The sequence below is a fragment of the Colias eurytheme genome, chromosome 23, assembly GCF_061535395.1.
Source record: "Colias eurytheme isolate Ceu_HAF_F1 chromosome 23, ilColEury1 Martin Lab GWU primary, whole genome shotgun sequence".
Classification (NCBI taxonomy): Eukaryota; Metazoa; Arthropoda; class Insecta; order Lepidoptera; family Pieridae; genus Colias; species Colias eurytheme.
The window spans coordinates 5,880,541-5,898,502 of NC_143002.1; the positions used below are offsets into that span (position 1 = coordinate 5,880,541).

At 35.3% G+C, this 17,962-nt stretch overlaps 1 protein-coding gene across 1 annotated transcript in view; it reads right to left on the reverse strand.

Annotated features, from left to right (window-relative positions):
- The window catches only part of LOC149898327 (ABC transporter G family member 23-like), a 68,687-nt gene that overhangs the window by 29,903 nt on the left and 20,822 nt on the right, over positions 1–17,962 (reverse strand). Inside the window, exons 2-4 of the mRNA XM_090115659.1 lie at positions 11,067–11,232; positions 10,292–10,451; positions 6,540–6,802 (exon numbers count right to left, since the gene is read on the reverse strand). Coding sequence (XP_089971785.1) covers positions 6,540–6,802; positions 10,292–10,451; positions 11,067–11,182 — 539 coding nt within the window. The 5' untranslated portion in view covers positions 11,183–11,232. The remainder of the gene's footprint in view (positions 1–6,539; positions 6,803–10,291; positions 10,452–11,066; positions 11,233–17,962) is intronic.

Here is a 17,962-nt window from a genome sequence, read left to right on the forward strand (position 1 = left end):
AATCAAACGTCAATCTCATACATTCATAATCTATTCTATTGAACTTTACGCTAATAGAAAGCCACTTGTCTAGGGGGGCAGTTATCTTAACGGAAACTTTTACAGTTAGGTCTAGATTCTATATGCTTCGATCTAGGAAAACGTGTATCTAAATATGTAAATATATTTACATAAGAACGATAACTCCGTTATAAAGGAAAGTCATGGTGGCTAAATAAATATGTGTGAAATTTTCTTTGATATCATCATAATAGACTAATATTTGTGCTCTTTTAAACATATTTCATACATTTACAAGGGGTCAACTCACGTTAATATCTAGCTTAAAATAATATGGTATTCCAGGAATCAAATCATCTGTTGGTATAATATACGTAGTATATTATTATTAGTCTGTGGTATAATCAAACTAGGAGGCCCGTGTCCCAGCAGTGGGAACATATATGGGCTGATGATGATGATGATGATGATCCATAACGCTTCAGTAATTTGAATAGAGCAACAATAATTCTAAAACTTACACACATTTTACTTAATCGAAAACAATTTTTTACGGTACGAAAAATACGATAGGTACTTAAAAATAACATATACCTAATTATTTTAACTATTTAGTAATCAAAAGAATTGATAGCTACATAGTGTAGACCGTTTCCCAAGAGATTGGCAAGCGTTGCAAGATGTTTTGCATCATAGTGATAGAAATAATAGATTCTAATTCGTATCTGATTATACGGTATGGTATATTGTTTCAGTATATAATAGAGCAATAGATAAAGACAGTGTAATTATATCGAATTTTTATATATTGAAACATCTTACGTCCGCGTTTTTTCCTTCAAAGGAATAGACATAAGCGACCAGTTTATTATATACTAGCGGTCCGCCCCAGCTTCGCCCGTGGTACATATTTCGCAATAAAAGGTAGCCTATGTTCTTTCTCAGGGTCTAAAGATTATCTGTGCCAAATTTCATCAAAATCGGTCCAGTAGTTTATGAGCCTATTCATTACAATCAAACAAACAAAGTGTAGTGTAGATTATGCTATATACTATGCTTTTCCAGCAATAATGAGCGAGGACATTAGCGAGAATGTGTAGCGAGGAATGTGTTTGTAAGTAACCAATAGTATCGCTTCATACGCTAATCGCTTCAAACTTCAAACTAAATGAAGCGATATGATTGGTTCTTTACAAACACAATCCTCGCTACACATCCTCGCACATTATTGGTGGATAAGCCGCGAGTGATTTTCGGGATGAAACATTATCTCCTTGTATTAAATTATCTTTGTGCCCGATTTCAAACAAATCGGTTGAGCAGTTTTGCTGTAAGGTAACAAACATACATTTACATTTATAATATTAAGGATAGTAATTAATTGCTAGTTTCTTGATATTATAGTGCCCCTACTTCAGGATATGTTCAGGATTCGATAAACGTGCAAATGTATACTTAACTAAATAATGAATGAATGAATGAAAAATACTTTATTGTACACCTTATATAATACATTTTACAAACTTAAAAATATATCGCTGGCAGCGATCTCTACTAGGCAACCCAGAAAAGACGAGGAAAATAAATGAGTCAATAATCTTTCTTTCATTTAAAATTGAGTACAAATGCACTCAAATAGGTAAATTACCGTAATAACAGTAATTATATTATGCAAAAAAAAACAAAAAAAAAAGACGTTTCGTGAAGAATTTAATGAGTGTGAACAGTTTTTATTGTGATTTTGAAATCTCTTAAATACAGATTTTTGGGCAATCTGGTATTTAAAGTCTGTCTATACCTACTAGAAAGCATGAAGAGGAAAATTTAGATTTTTTTGTGGGTGTGTTTACTAGGATTTAACTACTTAACTCACTAATAATGTACTATATAGTACCTACTACTTAATACATAGTTCATATCATAAAGGAATAAGTATTTAGATTTTTTCTGTTCGATTTTTAGGATTTAACTCAAAAACAACCCGGGGAGTTTTAGGGTTAATATATTATATTTAAAAGGCACCTTTTTAGGCGTGTAGAGTTTAAAATTTCAAGATCGTGTCATGGCAATACTGTCACGAGCTGTCACGTCATGGAGGAAGGTGACGACTTTGGTATCTTTGAATCTTGTCAAAGAAGTTTCACTTCTGACACGTGTTCTCGGCCCTCACGCTCTTTTTTATTTTATACTAGCTTTCCACCCGCGGCTTCTCCCGCGCAGTCAAAGAAAAACCCGCATAGTTCCCGTTCCCGGGGGATTTCCAGGATAAAACCTATCCTATGTCCTGGGGTAAAAAGTAGCCTATGTCCTGTTTCGGGTATCAAAATACCTCCATACAAAATTTCATGAAAATTGGTTCAGTAGTTTAGGCGTGATTGAGTAACAGACAGACAGACAGAGTTACTTTCACATTTATAATATTAGTATGGATTGAATATCGAAATGTATCTAATTTATAACATTAGTATGTAAATTTATTATATCCTTCAATCTTGAGAAGGAATGCCGACTCCACCCAGAGATAATTATATGTGATTAGGCTTAACTAATTATTAGATACCTTTAAAGTTAAGAAAACGTTTAAGGAATTTATTTTATTGACGACTGGTTATTTAAGTGATCTAAACCATATATACAATATACATGCACTATGTTAATTTAGTTTTTTGTATGTTGAACTAAATGTTAACGCCACTGCACTGGGTCATATGAATATTTATTAATTTGAACTATCACATCACATCATCATCACATCAGCCTATTCCCGTCCACTGCTGGACGTAGGCCTCTCCCAGATCGCGCCACTTTTCTCTTTCCTCGGCATACCGCATCCACCCAATACCGGCCACCTTCTTCAAGTCGTCAGTCCATCGCGCCGCAGGGCGTCCTACACTACGCTTGCCTGTACGTGGTCTCCATTCGAGTACATGCCGACTCCATCGACCGTCTGTTCTCCTACACACATGGCCAGCCCACCGCCACTTCAACGTGCTTATTTTGCGGGCTATGTTGGTTACTTTGGTTCTTTGTCGGATAACCTCGTTACGAATTTTATCAGACAAAGAAACTCCCAACATAGCTCGCTCCATAGCTCGCTGCGCAACGTTGAACTTATGGATGAGTCCGCATGTAAGAGTCCACGTTTCGGCTCCGTACGTCATTACAGGCAGGATGCACTGGTTAAATGCTCGCGTTTTCAAACTCTGAGGGATTGACGACTTAAATATATAGCTAAGCTTGCCGAATGCTGCCCAACCCAGGCGAATTCTTCTGTTGGCTTCCACTTCGAAGTTTTGTTTGCCTAGCTGGATGTTTTGGCCAAGGTAGATATAATTTTGCACAACCTCAAGCGTGGATTCATTAATGATCACAGGCCTTGGGACTGCGTGCGCGTTGAACATTACCTTCGTCTTGTCCAAATTCATCTTGAGGCCTACCCGTTGTGAAGAATCGTTAAGGTTGTTCAGCATATCGTCAAGCTGTTGCACGGATTCCGCTATTATAACTATATCATCTGCAAAGCGCAAATGCGAGATGTATCGACCGTTGATGTTGATTCCGCGTTCTTTCCAATCGAGTGTCTTGAAGATGTCCTCCAACGCATTTGAAAAAAGCTTTGGCGAAATAACATCACCTTGCCTTACTCCACGTTGCAACTGGATTGGTCTTGTACTCTGCCCTTGTACTTGAACGGTCATCGAAGCGGTTTCATAGATACACCTCAGCACATCGATATAGCGGTAATCAATTTGAGCTCGCTGCAAAGAGTCCAACACTGCCCAAGTTTCGATGGTATCAAAGGCTTTTTCGTAGTCAACATATGCCAGACAGAGAGGTCGATTATATTCTTCCGTTTTTTGAATAATTTGTCTAAGTGTGTGTATGTGATCTACGGTACTGAAACCTTGTCGGAATCCTGCTTGCTCAGGTGGCTGAAATTCGTCAAGTTTACGAGCGACACGATTTGTGATAGTTCTCGAGAAAAGCTTATATACATGGCTTAGGAGGGATATAGGACGGTAGTTTTTCAACGCTGTTCTATCACCTTTTTTGAAAAACAATACCGTTGCACTCCTACTCCATGTTTCTGGGATTGAGCCGCTGTGGAGGACAGAGTTAAAAAGCTTAGCGAGTTCCTTTATTAGTGGCGATCCGCCAGCTTTAATGAGCTCAGTTGTAACTCCGTCCTCTCCAGGAGCTTTATTATTCCTAAGCTGCTCAAGTGCTATCTTGACCTCATCTACGTCAATGTCAGGAAGTTCGTCTGTATAGTGGCGAGTTAACTTGGCTCTTGGATCATCTGTAGTAGGGATTTCAGGCCTTTGTTTTTTGTGTCCATACAGATCGCTATAGTATCTTTCGACTTCCATAAGTATATCTGGTTTCGAAGAGACTATATTGCCTTCAGATGTTACTAGTTTGGTGATGTGACAATGAGAAGTATATGGCTTAGTGAAAACTTTAGAGCCTTTATTGTTTTCTATGGCCTCTTTGATGGTTTTGGCATTATATTGGCGGATGTCATGCCGAATACGTTTTTTAACTTCCTTATTCAGGTCTCGGTATTCTGACGTATCTTTTCTAACGTATTCTCTCCTCTTACTCATCAAATCCAGAGTCTCACTGGAAAGCTTAGATTTATATCCCTTCTTCGTTTGTTTAAAGTATTTTTGCCCCACCTCACGGATTATTCGTACAAGTTCATTGCCATTGGCATTGACATCGTCGTCGTTAATTGGCAATGCTTCAAATTGATTTTTTAATTCTAGCTGAAACTTTTCAGTACCATCTTGCGTATAGAGTAGGTTCGGACGTAGAGTTGACTTCATCAGGCGCTTACGCTCTAGTTGGACATCAATATTAAGCGTACCTCTTACCATTCTATGGTCGCTACCGGTATTGAACCTATTGACCACAGAGACGTCGGTGAATATGTAGCGCTTGTCGGTAAGGATGAAGTCAATCTCGTTCTTTGTCATGCCATCTGGGCTCCGCCATGTCCACTTTCTTTGGGGCTTCTTTTTGAAAAATGAGCTCATACTGTATAGCCGCTGACGTTCGAGAAAGTTAACAAGCATTTGACCCCTTGTGTTTCTACATCCATATCCGTGTGGACCTACTCTAGATTCACCCGATTCCCGAAGTCCAACCTTAGCATTGAAGTCACCCATTACAACCTTAAAATGTGACTCGGAATTAAACATAGCCTTAGCTATGTCATCGTACATAGCCTCGACCTCATCGTCAGAGTGCGCAGACGTTGGAGCATATACTTGGATAACCTTCAAGGAGTACCTTTTGGTTATCTTCAGTACTAGAAACGCAACTCTACTAGACACACTCCCGATTTCTACAATGTTGTTAATGAGTGACTTGTGAACGACAAAACCAACACCACCTTGGGAAAGTTGGTCTCCCTCACGGTAGTAAAGTAAGTGGCCTGATTTTAGGGTCATAGTATTTTCTCCCTGTCTCCGGACTTCAGATAAGCCCACAATGTGCCATTTGATGTGACTAAGCTCTGTCTCAAGTTCTGTGATGTGTTCGTCTAGCCGAAGAGTTCGTCCGTTATACGTAGCCAAGGTCAATCGTTTACGGTAGCCATCATTAACCCGGGGATTCCTAGCACCCCCTGCCCCGCCGTTACCTAGGTCGCTACCATGACCAGGAATAGCGGAGCGACCGGGAACTGGGGGCCGTTTCTTGGATGCAACTTTCATAATCTTCTTTACTATATCTGGGAGGATATGCCCTAGTCACCGCGCTGGGCAGGCGTGTTGGTGACCGCAGTGAGAGACTTATTTAATCGGCAAAGCTGCTGCCCAGTGTCGATTATTTTAGATTTGTAAGCCCCTTATTAAGAAATGGTTATTCCGCCATTTATCGGTCGCCATTGCCTTGTCCGTTGCATAGCAGGATGTACCACGAGCAGGTAAGGTTGGCAATTGGGCTATCTAGATGTCTGTCGATATCCCCTTACATAATTTGAACTAGCTTAGTACTAACTAGTGGTCCGCCCCGGCTTCGCCCGTGGTACATATTTCGCAATAAAAGGTAGCCTATGTCCTTTCTCGGGTATCGAAATATCTCTATACCAAATTTCATGCAAATTGGTTCAGTAGTTAAGGCGTGATTGAGTAACAGACAGACAGACAGAGTTACTTTCGCATTTATAATATTAGTATGGATTATAAATTGCTGTTGCCTCAAATCGTTGTTATTTCCTAAAATATACCGTTTCAAAAATAAAGCTAATAAAAAACTTTTTACAATCAGTCCAGTTGCAGTAGTCAAAATTCATCGATTTTATACTTAAAATTATAATAATCGAACTTGGCAAATGAAGAAAATCACCTAGAACTAAAAACTCAAACTCAAACATTTATTTATTCAATAAGACTTCTTATAAAAGCACTTTTGAATCGTCATAACATTTTTTACATTTACCACCGATTCGGAAAGCAGTATGGAGAAGTACCGGCAAGAAACTCCATAGTTCTGTTAAACAATAAGCATATTAATCTACAAGGTACACTTACTTTTCTCTCAACATAGGATCCAATCCAACAGTGGGCTCATCCAGAATCAGCAATTCCGGGTCATGTACTAAAGCGGCTGCTAAGGAGACCCTTCTCTGCTGTCCACCAGACAACTGCTTGATAAACCTCCCAGGGCTTGGCAGTTCCAGCAGGTCACTGAGGAACTTGAACCTCTCGTGGAGCTGTTCCGTCTTCATGCCGTAGATACGCCCGAAGTAATAGATAGCGTCCCGGATTGTGAATTCCGCTACTAAGGCTATGTCCTGGAAAGGTTTTTATTGTTTATGTTTGTTTGTAAATTGTGTTATTGGGTAGGAAATGGCGTATGAAGAGATCGTATTTGGTTTAGGAAGTTAAAGCAAATAGAGCCGGGCTTAGTTAAGTAAGCAAATAATTGTAGGTGAAATATATTTAGCTGTTTAGCCTTTTTATTACTATTATTTACAATATAGTGGGCTAGTTTTATTACTTGTCTATTATACGTAGTTAAACAAGCCGATTATTGATAATTTGGTGACCTAAATGGCTTTTTAAAACTAAGTGGGTATGTAACATTTAAGACGAAGGAGGTTTTTGAATTCTTAATTTTTCGGAAGAAGAGGGAAGTGTATATAATAACGCCGATAACAGATGTGTTGTTAAAATCCCAGAATATATAAATGTTATATTGATCAGACCTATATAAATTCAAGTCAAATACAACTATACATCCACTGAATTACAATATTCTATAGGCGGGTCTACACAGAGATGACACAGAGCGAGCAGCCTCGCGAAGCAGCTCGGTCAGTGTAGGTGGCTCGGCCGATGAAAGCTCTTGTTCGCGTGTTTGTGTATGGTACAGAGACAAAGCTTCTTATGAAAGTGCAAAACGTACCTTTTTTGGTAGGGTTGTTACAAATTAAATCACATTTAATTAATAACCTATTATAATTATTTTGGTGATTGGATTATGATATATTTTTACTTTTTATAGTATTATTAATACACATAGTGCAATAATTATTGCAATGGCATTGCATTGACAAGCGATGACATCTACCCATCTGATTTGTGCGGTTGTATGAAGCTGTCTCTATAGTCTATACCACTTAATTACTCGTGTGTCCACAGTCCACACTGACCGAGCTGCTTCGCGCAGCAATTGCTTCGCGAGGCTGCTTGCTCTGTGTGAACCCCGCCTATTACATTTGATCTCAAGTAACCTACCTACCTTTCAATGATTCTACATACCAAACTATTATCGGAATCGGGAATCCCAGGAAGTATTATGACATAAAGAAGGCATGTACACCGTCATATTCGCATATAATTAATAATAACAATTGAATACGTCATAGCATTCCAAATGAGCGAGTCCGTGAGCTACATATTATGTATTTTGGCGTATTGTTGATACGTTTATTGCATTTTGATAGATATAAGTTTTTTATTTTATTTATTAATATTAAGCTATATCTTCTTATATATAAAAATGAATCGCAAAATGTGTTGGTAAGCGCATAACTCGAGAACGGCTGAACCGATTTCGATAATTCTTTTTTTACTATATTCCTTGAAGTACGAGGATGGTTCTTATGTAGAGAAAACGTAAATATGTACCACGGGCGAAGCCGGGGCAGACCGCTTGTCTTCTTATATATAAAAATGAATCGCAAAATGTGTTGGTAAGCGCATAACTCGAGAACGGCTGAACCGATTTCGATAATTCTTTTTTTATTATATTCCTTGAAGTACGAGGATGGTTTTTATGTAGAGAAAACGTAAATATGTACCACAGGCGAAGCCGGGGTGGACCGCTAGTATCTTTATATTTAATTTATATTAAAAAATCTTAGTGACTGAAAATATTGAGTTTTGGTTTTATTATTTGCGAATCAACAAGAATTTTACCTACATACATATTTGCAAGGTGCATCAAGAGATTATATCCAATAAGGTATAGTCATTTAGTAGTTTTGTATTTTCATGTTACTTACAATCAGACAAAAAGACACAATGCAAATTTTGCTGGTCACTTAACCTTGATGACAATTGACATGTACATAATATTTACCTATATTTAAAATGAAAATATTTGTTTTAAAACATAATATTATTAAGTTAGGAATGCGTATTTTTCGAGACTAGATTTTATTTACTAAATGTATTTAAACAAACGAGTAAAGATAACTTTTAAAATGAATAGGAATATCACCGTTATTAAATTATCACTGACTAGATTTCCGCCCGCGGCTTCCCGGAAAACCCGCATAGTTCCCATTCCTGTGGGATTTCCGGGATAAAACCTATCCTATGTGTTAATCCAAGTTACCCTCTATATGTGTGCTAAATTTCATTGTAATCGGTTCAGTAGTTTATGCATGAAAACCATACATACATAATAACAAACCTTTTCTCTTTATAATATTAGAATAGATATCAAAGAGATAATAATAGGAATCTCATTAGTAAATTTAACACTATCTATAATTATAATATTCACATGTCAAGTGCATAATTACAACAATTAAAAACCGGTATTTTCTAAATAATAGGCCAAGGCGGTTAACATTATCGATTTGATATATTATGTACGATTCATTTCTATAATCCCTTGAACTACAACACATATAAGGCGAATAATTATGTTCTATGTTATACGTTTTTACTGGTAAAGCATCAATATTGTTTTTACGCTACATTCATTTAATTTAATAGTACATTACTACCACAGATTAGAGAATAGTTACTTCGTAAATACTACTACATTTTATAAATTCGAGTATTTTAAACGGATTTTACGATTTAATAAAAAATCACGTTTAAAATCTGTTAAAAAGCCTTTTATTACAAATAAATATACATTTTATGAATTAATAGGTTTCCTAAGGGCATTTTTATTTGAACATCACGTCACATAGAATATTATGGATGACTGAGGTAGTTAATTAAGGATGTCGTGGACCATTAGTTAAAATGAAGAAGAGTTGGGAAATACGACCCTCAATGTTGATACTTGATAGTAATAACAGGAATGCTTTCAAACCGGTATGAGATAGGTCTTGATACTTTTAAAACTAAAATAAAATAAGACACAAAAAGCTACAAACTAAAGGCAATGGAAATATCTGTTTAAATTGATTTAGCTCTAAATATTCAAAGAATTATTGAAAAAGAAAATTAGTATTTTATCGTGAATTGACCCTTTTGAGTCATTAATAGCAACAACATAATAGGCAAATGACAAATCTGTGGAAATTAATCAACCAAATAAAACATTTAAAAATTATCCAAAGAACTATTTTTTATTTATTTTTAATGAATTGATACTTTTGAGATACTCAAAGTGACAACAACATTAAAACAACCTGTTGAAATTAATAAGTCAAATAAATCGTTTAATTAATTATTCAATTAATAATTATTATGTATTCTCTCTATTTGCTACTTATATAGAGGACAACAACTTCAAGGCAAAAAACAAATGTATTAAAATTAATCAGCCCAATAAGCTGTTCAAAGAATTAGCAAACACAAAAACAATAAATATTTGTCATGCAAACAAACCTGTATAAATTAATTTAGTCCAATAAAATGTTCGAAGAATTCACAAAAAAAGTATTTTTTACCTATTCATTTATTACGTAATTTTGATAAAAATAATCTGTTAAAATGACTCACCCAAGAAAATAATATTCCCGATGTATAAGCATAGTATTTGTTAAAAAAATCATAAAAAATAAAAACAAATAAATGTATAAAAAACATACCTGCGGCATATACCCGACCCTAGGACCGGGTACACCACTGCCTTTTTCCCCCGGTCTGCCCCCGAGGACCCACACTTCACCGCTATCTAATTTCCGTCTACCCACAATACATGATAGGAGGGTAGTTTTGCCACAACCTGACGCGCCGAGAAGACCGTATCTGAAATAAGGAATAAACTGCAATCACATATAACTTGCGTTAAGCGTTCCCGCTTCGCTTTGTAGAAAAAATAACAAATTATGCAGTTATACTAAAACCTTCCTAAAGAACCACTCTATCTATTTAAAAAAAAACCCCATCAAAATCTATTGCGTACTTTTAAAGATCTAAGCAAACGGACACACAGACGGCGGAAAGCGAATTTTCTTAAGTATGTAATGATTATGAAACTATACTTGTAGCTAAAATATTTAACTGTAAGGTAGGTATATAAATATTGTATTAAGCTCAGTAAAACTACCGACTTGTTTACTACAAAACATTTTATGATGGATTTATGTGTTTTTTTATGTAAATATCGTTTACGTATGGACAGCATAAATTTTCTAATAAAAAATTTAATTAAAATTCTCAAAATATTTTTCTCAACACTAAGCACAAGCACAGAATACTTAATAGTAATCACTAGTTACGTATAAATTAAAATTAAAAAATTCGACAAAATTCAAATGTAAACGGGGCTACACTAACTAGGTTACCATGTAATCCATCTCCTAATGTTTACACAGAGATAATAATCAAGCATTAAACAGAAACCAGTACTACACAACTTACATAATACCCTTCTCGACGGTCATGTCCAAGTTTTGCAGGACTGGTTTGCAGTCATTGCTGCCCTTCCGACCGTAGAACTTGCATGCCCGTTCGACCACAACGGCCGGCGTCGCCATCTTGAATGTGTCAGTTTTGACAGTTCAGTAGGCGCGCATTTTTGTGTCAACTAGAAAAAAAAAGAAAAAAATGTTATTGAGCTGTTTCTTGAGCTTAATTATATTAATATACTAATAGCTAATCATTGTTTTTAATAAAATATCATTCGCGTCATACATAATTATTTAATTACAATTATCGAAGTTAAACATATCCAAATCGAAATTTGAATCGCAGGAAGTGTATGTAAAGTTTTAGAAGTGATGTTGTTCAAACTCAAACTCAAACATTTATTTATTCAATTAGACTTCTTCTCGAAGCACTTTTGAAACGTCATTAAGTACATGTTTTTAACATTTACCACCGATTCGGAAAGCAGTATCTACGGAGAAGAGTCATGAGTGAGAGTGTTGTGAGGATAGTCAACGATGCGATCTATTGTGATTGTAACTATACAGATTTTGAAATACGATAGGTTGTTTTATCTTCATGACGTCATACGATTCATTAAAATGAGATTAATTAATAAAAAAAGTTTTAACTTATCATCTTAATGGCGAACCATAAAAATTGATAGGTAATCGTTATTTTTACGTCGTTATTACGTCAATGCGTATGAAAGATATACAAAATAACTTAAAAAAATGTTTTTATAATAAAATTGTTTTAAGTACATATAAGGTAAGTACGTATTATATTGAAGACTGTGAAGGTTTAATGATATAAGATAGAGAGCTTTTTCACATTCGGGTCAACATATAGGCTATATTCTATAATATTATCACGCACGCTTATGGCTGGTTCACACTTTGATTAGTGCGAGTGCAGGTGATGAGTAGTACTACGTGTGGACAGCGACTGTTTAGTGCGAGTGTTTAGTAGGCTGTGTAGTAAAGTGAATAGAAGCGTGTTCTATTTTTTTGCGAGTGGACTGCGAGTAGCCACGTCCCGCGCGCCCTCCCTTCCCCCTCACTCGCAGTGTGCCTGCCTAAACACGTCTGGACAGGAGTGTTTAGTGTTTAGCGTAGTGTGTAGCGTCGCGAATTTCACCATTGTCCTGCACTCGCACTAATCACCTGCACTCGCAGTTGAATTGGACACTACTCGCACTACACACCTGCACTCGCACTACACACCTACACTCACACTAATCAAAGTGTGAACCAGCCTTTAGACCAGTAGGAGCGGAGCAATGCGGGTAAAACCGTGGGGCAGCTAGGTATATAGATACAATTTTGCAAGCAGATGGTGATTTCCTTAGCAAACTTGGCCGACACTCGAGAATTATATCGTACGTCTTTCACTTTTAGCAAAACATGAGATGTGGGGTAACAAACCTGTTCCACTGTCCCACTAAACGGATAATTGAACTCGATTATGGTCGTTGGCCGTTTTTTATAAATATCCGTATCATATATTTATTTATATATATACTAGGGAAAATACATGTTTATTATTTATTCAAAAAACAAAAAAAAAATACGCGTACTAATTTTTTTTGTTGATTCAGGGTAATAAAGTTCATGCAATTGTTGTATTGTCACCGATCTTTTTTTTATAAATGTACCTACAATGTTTGAATGAATCTGTCAATTCAAAGTGGGTCAAAATCGAGTCTAAAGTAGTTGGTAAACATACACACAATGGTGAAGCTGAATATTTCCTTAAATTTATGTTAGTAGTTAGTACGTAGACAAATCCATGAAATAGAATTTTTTAATTTGAAAAAAATTGAAAATCTATTAGCATTTATATATGTATTTATAAGGCATTGTTTTTTTGTACGTCACTTACAAAAAAAAACATGTTTATGATATTTTTTTTATAATTATTGTGATCCTAATTATGAAGATGGCAATTAAAAATATAGATAGCTAGACAAGGTTACATGTCTAATAGTTGCTTACACAAAACATTTGTGTAATTATAAATGTTAATTATTTGAATAATTAATTTAATAATCTGTTTTTATTAAATATGTAAACATTTTTTGCACTCACTACCTTTGCTTAGTACACTTGTACTTGATGAAATATTATAAACAAATTCTATATCTATAATACTTATATTATAAAGCTGAAGAGTTTGTTTTTTTTAACGCGCTAATCTCAAGAACTACTGGGCCTGTAGACAAAGTAACAATTACAAAACGATAACGAAGTTAGAAATCGCAAAAATGTATGGGATTGACATACGCCGCGTTAGATCACGTGGTCTATCTAATGTCAATCCCATACATTTTTGCGATTTCTAACTTCGTTATCGTTTTGTAATTGTTACTTTGTCTAAGGGCGCTGGTCCGATTAGAAAAATTCTTTCAGTGTTGGATAGTCCATTTATCGAGGAAGGCTATAATAGGCTATATTTATATATCATCACGCTAAGACAAACAGGAGCGAAGTCACGCGGGTGAAACCGCGAGGCGCAGCTAGTTACTAATAAAAATAATGTAGAAAAATGTCGTAAAACATTCAAACACTAAGAAAATAAACAATAATATGATAGAGTAATGAACTATAACAATTGACGACTTTATCACTATGCAATGATCTCTACCAGACAATATATATTAACTCCTTCAAATTCAATACCTACATTACTAGTATAGTATTATACTATCTGTGACCTACATATACCTCCATAGAATATCTACGGAATGTACATCTCTAAAAGACCTAGTAAAACAAGGGCCCAACATCCGATAGCCATGACGTAACCGTTACGTTGATGCTCGTGGTGCCGTAATCGTTACATCACGATCCTACTTATTCGACCTCTGAGGCGTTGAGATTAGCACCATTGTTTAAAATATGGGATCTTCAAGGGACCATGATGTAGTAGCAGTATTGTTTCCAGTGTGGTGCGTTATACGACCTATATAGCGCTGTTTTTCTATACTGGATATAATACTGCTATAAGATCGTGGTACGGGGGCAGATGTAACAATTATTAGAGAGGTACTCTAATCAATTATATACTGGTTATGCCGACTACTCAAGTAACTGCCGCAGGGGCAATATTGGAACAATCTCGGTTGCACGGCGGTCGGTGTGGCGGTCGGAGCAATTTCAGCAGCTCTAAGTTGATGCTTGCCTATACACATCATAATTAAGGAGCCAATTCCAATATTGCCCCTGCTGCAGGTAGGTGTGTAGCCGGTTTTACTGGGACAAAAATGTAGTGATTGTCACTCGGTAAAGGAAAAATATTTTTATATACGATCTGCTGTTGTTGAAACTGCAATACTTATACAAACATCCTTTCTCATTATAATCACGTTCATTCATCTATCATCACCAATTTTCGCGTAAAAATTATAACTTTAACTACTATATACTATAATATTATCAATGGATTAAAACACACTGTGTGGTCTATGTTTTTTGGCGTGTGCTATCCACGTACCGCGATCATATTATGTAAATCATAGTTTTATTAGTACTACCATACAGCATACTACAATACATTTCAAAGAATTTATGTTTGTTATGTATAGTCGTATACATAAGATTGAACTTTGTTTTATTTTTAACTAGCGGTCCGCCCCGGCTTCGCCCGTGGTACATGTTTACGTTTTCTCTACATAAGAACCATCCTCGTACTTCAAGGAATATAATAAAAAAAGAATTATCGAAATCGGTTCAGCCGTTCTCGAGTTATGCGCTTACCAACACATTTTGCGATTCATTTTTATATATAAGAAGATATGATTATGGCTATCATTGTGGTTCTTCTGCATTACCACTTTTTTTCATTTTGTTGAGTTCTTTCTTGAACTTGTATAAAAATATCTAATTATGCATACTAAGTATTTGATATTTTTCCATTGAGGTAGGCATAATACTTTTCCTTATTATTAGACCTTGATTAAATTAAAAAAATGTAAATTTATACCCAGGGCTAATTTTGCCGAGTAATAATTAAATCATCGGAGCTTTGGTTTGCAAATCTATTAAACCAGCCCCCCTAGTCAAGTGGCTTTCTGTTAGCGTAGCGTTCAATAGAATAAACTACGAATGTATGAGATTGACGTAGGCTGTAGATAAACGTATCTACAGGTTACGTCAATCTCATACATTCGTAGTCTATTCTATTGAACGCTACGCTAACAGAAAGCCACTTGACTAGGGGGGCTGATCAATATGTTAATATTATGTATTTATCAGTATTTACTGGGAAAAGTTTGACGTCAAACTGTGTCCTTTAATTAGTTCGCTTTTGAATATTAATGTATCTGTGTTTATATATTTATTTGTTTATTACCTATATAAATTTAAATAAAAAATTATACAGCTTGGTAATCATATTTAAGTATACTGTCATATATATATCACTAAATCACCTGACAAACAAGATTTAAAATTAAAAACCATATATTTTTTGTGAATATTTTACATTACTTTATTTAAATTGTATGGGTATTGTCATTTTTGCTTGAAGTTTTCAATGGGTATACAGTATAGTATCATGAAAAAACCTATAAGTAGATATAGTTTTAACAAGAATTTAGAGTATGGAGTAAAAATACTAGCATAGCCAATGATGTTATTAGTAAAAAGTTTATAAAACAAAGTCGCTTTCTCTGTCCCTATGTATGCTTAAATTTTTAAAACTACGCAAACGCAACGGATTTTGATGCGTTTTTTAACAGATAGAGTGATTGAAGAGAAAGGTTTATATATGTACCTATAATTTATTAGGTTCAAGACACAGCGGGCGAAGCCGCGGGCGGAAAGCTACTTCGAATATATGCCGGCGGCGTCATATCATGAGCGAAGAAGACAACTGAAGTAAAATGTGGCTAATTGCCCACATTTCGACGCGACGTGCCACTCATGGAGCGAAAATAACCTATCTACACCTAACACTGTGATAGCATAAGATCACACTTATTTCAGTGTGTCCCTTATTTCATGTCATGTTAATATAAGCGTCAATTGACCCCACATTAAACAATAATTATTAGTATTCTCACCATACCCCATAACACATCTAATTCAATGTTTATCTAGAACGTTCTTTAAGTATTATATTATCTGTGGAGTGTGGTTCTATTATGAAACAAAACCCTCTATCTAAGTATCAATTAGTATGAATTACATGGCGTAAAATTTCGCCGTCAATCAACACTTACGTTGTGAATTGATTTAAATATGTAATTGTAATTACTTTCGATTAATATACGCAAGTGTATTTTATTTTAATATTTTGAACATTATTTTTTCATCGCGGTCGGTTTTATGATACTACTAGCATTCATCCAGCGGCTTCGCCTTCGGAGTTCGGACATACATACAGACAAACAGAATAAAATTCTAAAAACAATATTTTTGGCGTCGCGGTCGGTATCTACTATCTATTGATAAATGTACATCACGGCCCAAATTTTATTTAAAAAAAAAATTCAATGTACAGTTTTGACTTTCCTACGATTTTATATACAATAAAGACTATATTATGTATAGACTTGGCGAAATTTGTCCTTATAAGTAGAAATGGATTGTTGTTGATGATGATTAATTGATTAGATATAAGGTTGTTTGAAAATATAACCCGGTAATAAGAACTCAATAGATATTTATGAGTGAGATGATTATTGTGTTAATTATAGAGAATATTTTATTGTATCTTAAGGTACATTGAGTGATTAATTGGATTGAATGAATAGGTATAATTTAACTTTAGCAATGGTAATTAATAACCTTTAGGTTAAGATTTTATCGGCAGGAAAGATAGAGAAAATCATTTTTCTTTAAGTGAACACAATATTGCAACAATTTGAGTACTCTATGTCTATATTGTATTGGATGCTTTGTTCATGATCAAGATTGTTTTATTCTAAGGAAGGAATAAAAGTAGGATCTACTTAATAATTATTCTAATATTAGGTAGAAGGTCCATGTATTTTCAAATTACACAAATAATTTAGAATAATGTAAGGATGTTATAAATCATACATAACGAATAATATTCTAAATACAGGCCAAAAATGCATCCGGAATTTTATAATTATTTTTTTCGTAATCGCATCAAAAACTACAAGTTACATTTAGCCATTGAATACTTAATAGTAGCTAAGATTTAGCATAGTAGGTATACTACATGTTGGACACCCTGTTTAAGCTATGTCGTTAGGTACATTAACATACTATTTGAGAAGAAAACGTTCTAATGGTCCTTACGTCACATTATTGACAGACGGACTGTAATCATGTTACTTATGAACACGTGAACGAAACGTTTATTCTTTTGTGATTATGAGACTAGCTTTCCACCCGCAGCTTCGCCCGCGCAGTCAAAGAAAAACCCGCATAGTTCCCGTTCCCGTGGGATTTCCGGGATAAAACCAATCCTATTTCCCGGGTTAAAAAGTAGCCTATGTCCTTTCTCGGGTATCAAAATATCTCTATACCAAATTTCATGTAAATTGGTTCAGTAGTTAAGACGTGATTGAGTAACAGACAGACAGACAGAGTTACTTTCGCATTTATAATATTAGTATGGATTATACTAGATGTAATAGAGCAATTTGTATTGATGAAAATGTTCGAAAAAAGACAAATAGATGGAGTTACAGTGTAGAATGTAAGTACATACACTAATGAATAAGTTATTTCAATAAGGAAACATTCATTTATGAAACAAACTAGCGACCCGCTCCGGCTTCGCACGGGTATAAAATACATAGCCGGGCGGCCGGCCGGTACCGCCGCAAACGCTACGTCCCGCAATTTTTAAATATGTAATATCTTCGAAAATATTCACTTAAATCATACGGTGTAAGGGGCCATATAGATCTA